The 8,757-nt window shown below is 31.9% G+C and overlaps 1 protein-coding gene across 1 annotated transcript; it reads left to right on the top strand.

Moving 5' to 3' along the window:
* Nucleotides 1-332: 332 nt before the first annotated feature.
* Nucleotides 333-5,686, top strand: LOC134282147 (uncharacterized). The gene is made up of 5 exons (XM_062764595.1): nucleotides 333-365; nucleotides 635-853; nucleotides 4,573-4,659; nucleotides 4,843-5,238; nucleotides 5,558-5,686. The coding sequence occupies exons 1-5, from the start codon at nucleotides 333-335 to the stop codon at nucleotides 5,651-5,653; spliced, it is 831 nt and encodes a 276-aa protein (XP_062620579.1). The 3' UTR covers nucleotides 5,654-5,686.
* The last annotated feature ends 3,071 nt before the right edge of the window (nucleotides 5,687-8,757 follow it).

Here is an 8,757-nt window from a genome sequence, read left to right on the forward strand (position 1 = left end):
TAATTGCATGTACCTTGTCTGCCTTTGCATGCTTTACAACAGGGATAGCGTCAACCAATTAGCCGCGCTTCACTGACCACATGCACCTGTGGCGGTATATCGAGATAATTGACACTTAAAAATGGACGTTTGTTGTGAAAACAGGGTGGCGGATGGCGGTATGCGAATTTGGCGTTATAAAGAGAATTTTATATAGCAGGAAAAACGTTCTTGGGAAATCATGGCGGTATTGCGAAAATGGCGATGAATCGAATGGCGATAATTCGAGAATTAACTGTAGTGTAGATTCAAATTTGTTCAAATCATGACCCCGGGGGATAGAATGGGGCAAAATGAAATGTCAAACTCGTAGGGAAAAAGCCACAGTAAGTCAAAAAATTATATGCATGATTTGTAGATTCATGTCAATTCAAATCATCCCCTTCTGCTTTTTACGGGTAGGTTGGGACCACATGCATTTAAGCTTTTTTAAACTGGACTGAGTTTTGCCTTTCTCCTAGCCACAGTGCTCAGGGGATCGATGTGGCCCATATGGGCCTTTTGGTCTTATATTTATTCTTTTCTGCAAATAGGTGTTGATTGGGTTACCTCTAATGTGACAGTATTGTATCATAATATCACATGGAAAACTCAGGAATTCTCTGAACCTGGCTATCATCTTGTAAAACATGATCCTGCCGTTACTTTACTCTGTGAATTTAATTGGAAAACTGATGAGGACTTGTATTACGACATCACGTGGTACATTGATGAACAGGAAGTTCTTAACCAAACAGTTGACGCATCTAACAATTACACTGCTGTGTTAACAGCGTATGATGTTCTTGGTGCTGATAAAAAAATTGGAACAAATGTATGTACACAGGGAATGAATTCTTGTTTGTAATGTTAAGTTTAAAGACCGATAAATAAGATTTTTTTTCTCCTGTTAACCTAAATAGTTAGTTTTCTGACTAGATTCATTGATTGTGTATTATTGAACGTTTCACCCATATGGAGATTTCAGCCTATGCCGGTGAAGACCTTCAAATTTAAACCTGTGCTTGGCACTCAGGGCCTTCGAGCAGTGAGGGTTCTTTATCGTGCCAACGGCTACCGTGATACGGGACGTACGTTTTAATGGTCAAATCCGAAAGTCCCGTGACTTTCACTTCTAATATGCCGAGCGCTTGGCGAAGGAACAGTCAATACCTATGTTTATGTCTACGCAGCGCTGCGAACGAGAATCGAACCCGGGCCTCCCGAACACGAAGCGAACACTCTACCACTAGGCTACCGTCCGTGACCGGTTTTCTGACTAGAAAAAAATTATGTTACAAACTATATGTATCACCAAGCTACATAATTTGGTGAATATTAGGAAAAAAAATACAGTTAAATATATTTTATAAATGTTTAAAAGCTCTATGAAAATTTGATACCATAACTTTCAAAGAACGTTTCAAAGATTTTTGTAGAATAAGATTTCATTTTAAATCCATATATGGATTGACTGACTGATTTTTTATTGTTTAACGTCCTCTCGAGCATTTTTCTCTCATATGGAGACGCCACCACTTGCCGGTGAAGAGCTGCAAATTTAGTCCTATACTCGGCAATCATGGCCATTGAGCAGGGAGGGATCTTTTTCGGCCAGCACCTACTGCGACACGGGACCTCGGTTAATAATGGTCTCATCCGAAGGACCGGTCACCACGGCCCAAATTTGGATTCGAACCCACGACGTAATGATTAACTACTTTCTCCGCGACTCTAGAGCAGACGCTCTAACCATTGCACAACGCGGGCGACTCCATTTATCGACGACGTATTGTCAATTAGCAATTGTAATTTCCATTCTTATGTCGATACGCTATATTCTGGTGAGCTTGAGATACAGATTTTGACACATCTGTTTAATATTTGGATGTTTTACTTTAAAAATCACGTTAATTTTAACCTTAAAACCTAGCTCTATGATAAATGCTGACTGATGTTTATCATACATGTACCTATTATTTATACACTGAATTGACGACGGATTTTTCCGGTTTTTTTCGATCATGACAATGAGTACACGGCGTGTGTGACCGGTTGGCAGAGGATGCTCACTCCTCCATGGCACCTGATCCCCTTTCGATGATTTGGAGGTTCATGTTTGCTTTGCTCCTATTGTTTTATTGTTGTTGATCTTGAATACAGTTCGTTATATCCATATGTTCATCTCAGGTCAGGTTGAAGGCTAGAGCAAGTGTTTTCTTCTACGCATAAGATTTTGCACAAATCAAAAGGAATGTCTAAAAAAATTAATGTGTGGCTTTGATTGATAGGTGAGAAAATTCGTTTTTTTTCATTTTTCAAAACTAAATTTCTGTTAATTCTGTTTCTTTTTTCGAAGGGGCTTGGACACAGATTCAACTGAATTTTTAAAAACAATTTTAATGTTTATTATTCCTACATCATCTATTGATTAGATAAAAATTGAACATCATTTGTTGATGATGCAGAACTTAGAGTTCTTAATAATGTAAACAAGACCCTTGCCTTGTTTTTATTTACATATAGAAATTTTTAACAAAATTAATTCAGCAAATCAATAGTAACTGTCGAATGATATTTAAAATCATCTTTTATTTGAAATTATTTACTTTGAAAGAACTTATATTAGTATATCAACCTGTGTAAACAAAAACATGACACTACCCTTGTTTTCATAAGAAAAGTTTGGAGCTCTAAATCTGGAGAACTGAATTTCAAATTTTGATGATCATTAGAATTTAAAGACCTTGGTAAAATATTTGTAAAAATGAAAAAAATAAAATTTGAAATTTTAGCTGAAACTGTGACCATGCTCATTTAAAGTAGGAAGAATATTCGTTAACAAGAATGATATGGCATGACAAACGTTGCAATATTCCATTTTTTTTTAAAATTTGTATTATATAATTTTTCATTTGTATTGCATATCGCAATTTGTATTGTATAATTTTTTTTATTTGCATTGTAAAATTTGTTTAGTATACTTTTTATTTGTATTCTATATTTTCCATTTGTAAAGTATTTTTTAAAAATTTTTATTGTATTCGAGAGATTATTTATTTGTATCGTTACAAGGGATTTCATTGGTCAATTTTTGTTCCGGATAAGGAGGGGAAACTAGACTGGCTTTCCTGTCTGATCCTCGATATACAGTTATGTAAAGGGCCGCGCTCATTGGCTGATAAAAACTCAAGCTGACGTAGAATTTAGATGTCTCGTGGAAACCCAAAACAGATCACAGAGTGCAGAGACATTGGTCGTTATAATGTTATCTTACAAATATATAATTTTTGATAATTTCTAGGCCTAAATTTTTTTTCGGTTTTTATTACTAATATCCATGATACTTTTTAAAAGTTCTCTACATAAGGTGTTTGCCTCTAAATCCACATTCCCTCCAATTGGGAGGATCTCCCTATTCCACCCCTTGTCCTCTGTTTTAACATAAAAAATGTATACATTTCTTGTTTATTCAAATATAGGATAGACGGAGCTGGATGTCCCTTGTATAGTATATATATTTTAGGAAATATCATTACATCGAATTAAGTTAAACTCTATATTCCACAGTTAAAATGTGTCCATGCATTTATGTCAAAGATCGTGAAAAGGGAGGGTTGTCATGCGTCTAACATATACATTCGAGGTCGTTTTTCCGCTAGTCGGAAAGGCCCGAGAAATTCCTATTGCTGTAGTCACCTGTCAGTTGGTACGAATGAGACGGGAACAGCCAGTCTATTACCAAATCCGATATATGATTAGATTAAACCAATGAAGTCCTTCGTAACATACCAAAAAAAAAAAATTAAAAAAAAAAAAAAAAAAAAACAATCCCTCGGATACAACGCAAAAAAAATGAAAAATTATAAAATACAAATGGAAAATATAGAATTCAAATAAAAATTATACAAAACAAATGATTTTTTTTTTTCTCCAAAAAAAATGAAAAAGTATACAAAGCAAATGAAAACTTATGCAATGCAAATGAAAAATTATACAATTCAAATGGAAAATATATAATACAAATGAAAAATTAAACGATACAAATGTTTTTTTTTAACAATAAAAATGAAAAACATACAATGCAAATGAAAAATTATACAATGCACATGCCAAAAATATAATGCAATTGGAAAATTATAGAATTCAAATGGAAAATTATACAATGCAAATGAAAATTCTACAATACAAATGAAAAATTATACAATACAAATGGAAAAAAATACAATACAAATAAAAATTATACATAACAAACGGAAAATTTTACAATACAAATGGAAAAGATCGAATATTGCAACGTTTGACTTGCCATATTAGCAGACCTATTTTAAGTATTTTTGTATTCATATGAGGCAGAATTTTTTTTTCAAAATCTTTTTACGTGAAAAGAATTTAACACTTTCTGTGGCTTTCAACAATAGAAAACTCCAACTGATTTTACTTTTAAAGTCAATCAGTTTTAATATGTTATTCAATATAAATTGAAGATGATTCTGCTATAAATTGTCATTGTTTTAGCAAAATTGCCTAAGATACTCGTCCTATCTTTAACAGGTTGTATGTAAAGTTGGTGCAAAACGAGATAAAGAAAAAGTGCCATGTTTGTTCAAAGATAGTGATTTGTTCTTTTATGGAATAAAGGTAAACTTTAAATAGGATAGGTAGATGCATTTTTCAAGTTTGCTTTGTTTATGTCTTGAGATCTACTAAAATAAAATATTGGTTTCTGCTTTTTTTAAGTCCACTTTGAAGAAATTAATTCTTTCAAAATATATGTAACTATGAAAAGGACATTTTGAGACTGAAAACAGATTACCTTTTTAGGTTTGCAATCCTTCTATAGAACTAGAAAGAAAAGGATCGAAAGATGTCGACTTAGAAATGACAATACCTTCTGCCTCTGAAACCCGCATCATAAACGGAGTAGAGCAACCTGCAAGTGCGCTTGCAATATACATGCACTTCCATAATAACTACCAATCAAAATGTAGTGGTAGTGGTTCTTCCAACCAATGCTTTGTTCAAGTCCAAAGTTATAATTTTAGTGAAAGGCACAAGTATGAAACCGAGGAATGGAAGAGAAATATATCATTTCCAGTGTACAATAAGGATACTGATGGTTACGTCACAAGTACTAGTATGACGCTGAGTCTGCGAACAGGAAGTACTGAGGGCAAAGGGAGTAAAATATTTGAGAACGCTGTTCTTCCTGACATTCCAGTAAGTTTTTTATGCTTTGAATATTTTATCCCATCATTTATTTTCCATACAAATGCATCTTTTACAATGATAAAGACTATACACATTTACGTATGTATTTATTGGTAAAAAACTTCATGAAATGCGTTAAATCTGACAGGGCAATATCGGCGATGCCTGTTGCCAAGCTCATAAGGTTTTCATGAATAAATATTGTGTTAAAAAAAAATCAATCAAACCTTTTAAAGGAAATTGTTTGTTTTATCAATTTATTTGATATATTATTTTCATATCCCCCCTTGAAAATATGGAGTATAATCCGATTCTAAATGTCTTCCAGATAACAGTGCGCGATACAAATGAAATATGGAAGGGACGCATCTGTAGTTTCCGCTCAGATCCTCATGTATACACTTTTGATGGACAGTATGTATAAAAAAAAATGAAATCGTATGATATTAACTCTTTTAATTATAATAACAAGCTGTACTTTTGTAAAAAATAAAACTATTGAAATAAAAATTATCATGATCATCAGAATAATTCAGACCTGTGGTAATGCATTGTAATTATTTCATATTTTCAAAGTAATGGGATGTAATGTGTAATGGATAAAATTTTCAATTACAAGTAATTGTAATGTAATGCATTATTTTGAAAAAAAATATCAGTATTGACCAATTACTTTTCAATCACATTTCAGTTACATTTATATATCAGTGTCTTTTTATTTTTAAATCTTAAACAAATAAATATATCACTGAGAGGTTATTTTTTTAATTAATAATGTTATAGTGTCTTAAAAGTGAAATCCTATATCCTGCAATCTTTTGCATATTAGAAAATGGTAATTGATAGATAAAAAAATGATTCTTTTCATGGAAAACGTCTTGACAAGACAGTTGTGAAATTAACTGAAGTGAACCAGACAAAAATATAAAAAGAAATCGCAAGGATTTAAAGAAAGATGCAAAAAAGAGACATTAATACATGTATATTGAGACTTTAAATTAAGATACAAATTATATTTTTTCTCCCCCCCCCTTTTCATTATGGTAAAATGGACATGCTGATCATGATACAACATCAGTATGATTTATTATAGACACAAAGAGAAACTAAGCAAAATATGAATATAGACTGATATATTGACCATCATTCATTTTGGGAGCTTAAGACCTCAAAATTTAAATCCCATATTTAGGTACTTGTAAATTATTACATTTGGTTGTATTTAATTTATAACTTCTTTGATTATACCTTTTCAGCTAATTAGAAGTGCTAATTAATTCATTAAGTCTTTAATGCTTGTTTTATACTTAAAGCATCATCTGTTAATAAAATAGTAGTTTACATATATATGTTCGGATTCACTTTCTTTGTAAACTCTAGATTGGATTGGTAAAATACATGAAATGATATATGAATAAAAAATCCAAATACCACTCTGATTTATAGATCTGCGGGGAAGCATATTAACTGAACTCAAAGTGTGAAACTTTATTTATAGCTATAAATTGTGTTTTTCTCTTATAAAATGTAATGTGTAATATAATTCATTATTTTCACAAAGTAATTGTAATTAATTAGTGACTTTCCTAAATGAGAATAATGGTAACTGTAATGATAAAATTTCCAATGTAATTGTAATTTAATGCATTACATTTCACAGTTACATGTATTCACCCAAGGTCTGGAATAATTTATAATCATTTTTACCTAAAGTTATAATGTTTAAAGCTGTTTTATGTAAGTATCTACTTTACTTGACATAATTTTAAGCAACAAATAATCATTAATACGCAGCTCTTGATAGACATAAAATGTGTTTAAAATCACACATTTGATTCAGAGATAAATCAATCAAACAATATAATCATGATCAAGTCGTATATTAATGAAACAGAAAGTCACATTCCTGCGTTACTAATGACGAATTATTTCCTTTACAGAAACTATGGGTGTCACATTCCAGGCGAGTTTATTGCATTCAGAAATCAAAATTATTTGCAATGGGTAAACTTTGATAGTATTGCTTTATAAACCAGTATTTACTATTAATAATGCCCTTATACAAAAAAGAGTTATACTAATGCTGACCTGGATTATTTGAATAGCTCACATTAAATATGATTTGTTTTTTATATACATTTGTAACGTCTAAAACCTATAAGGGTTTTGACTTTTCCGGAATTTTCCACCGATTTCACAGATTCACTTTAAAATTTCAAGTGGGGCGCATTCTTCTCGGAAAAAAATTCAAGTATAAAATCAAACATTGGTATCTTAAGCGTATTTTTCAACAAGTTTTTTTCTCCGAGAGGAATGCGCCCCATGTGTAAATTTAATATTTATGAATGTCGTTTGCTCAGCTGCGCATGCAGAAAGCAAATTTACCTTTATACAATTCCTTGTTAATAAAACCTCGCAAGGAAAAGATTAAATCATTCATAAGAAAGGTTACTGTAAATTATGTAAACACAACCATAAATCCTTTTTTAGCATAAATGCATCATTTATGCCTGGTAAATAGGGTCTACTAGGTTAAACAGATTCTAATATAGCCTAGTTCTTAGTCCAATTAAAAACATAAAAAAATGAAGAAACTTTTTCGCGTTAGTCTATGCTTTCCACATCTGCATATCTATTGTGGACCACTGTTTAGAAAGCCCTCCAAAGTGGCCAGGTTATAACCATAAGGTCTATTTGCATTGGGTTTTTATCTCAACATTTGACAAGTCGTCAATATTTTCTCGTGAGGTCACAATGTACAGTAAATGACGTCAAAGTTTTTAGGTAAAAATATTTTTCGTACTCGTGGTGATTGTAGATCAATAACTCTAGATGTTCAAAAAATATCAATTTTTGAAAAAAATAAACAAATAACATTATTTAAGGAATGTTTTTTAGTTTTGTGTGACTTATTGGTGTGTGAATCACACAGACTTGACACGTAGGCATATTTCATGAAGCGCGCTAGCGCTTCATGAAAAATATGCCTATGTGCAAGTCTGTGTGATTCACACACCAATAATTCACACTTAACTGAAAAACATTCCTTATATTTACATTTTATCTGTTTGGAAGCAACTAAAATATGCTCAATATTTGAATTTCTCGCTGTCCTATATTATTGCATTTTACCAACGTCGATGCAGTCTCATTGTGACGTCACGTCAACGCACGTTTCTCCGTGTATATTTCTACGCGTGAGTATACACGAAAATGTTTTTCAAATCAATTTCACAGTAAGCTTACCAGAAAAACACAGCGAATGAAAATATTAGTATTTAAAGTTAGTACAAAGGCTTCAATATATATTCTGTGTGTTATATAATCATTATCGCGCATCGGGTAGATCGCGAGCGATTAACTTGTAAATCTCTAAAGGTCAGATATATGTTTATTCAATCTTTGTATGGTTATATTTTGCTCAGACATTGATATTTTTCATTTAGTTTGAATATTAAAAGGTAGTCAGCATGTTCCAGAGAGCGCGCGCGAGAGTGAGAGAGAGGTCCACTAATATTTCAATAATAT

Source organism: Saccostrea cucullata, unplaced genomic scaffold (genome assembly GCF_032062105.1).
Source record: "Saccostrea cucullata isolate Sc308-1 unplaced genomic scaffold, CSIRO_AGI_Scuc_v1 ctg11799, whole genome shotgun sequence".
NCBI lineage: Eukaryota > Metazoa > Mollusca > Bivalvia > Ostreida > Ostreidae > Saccostrea > Saccostrea cuccullata.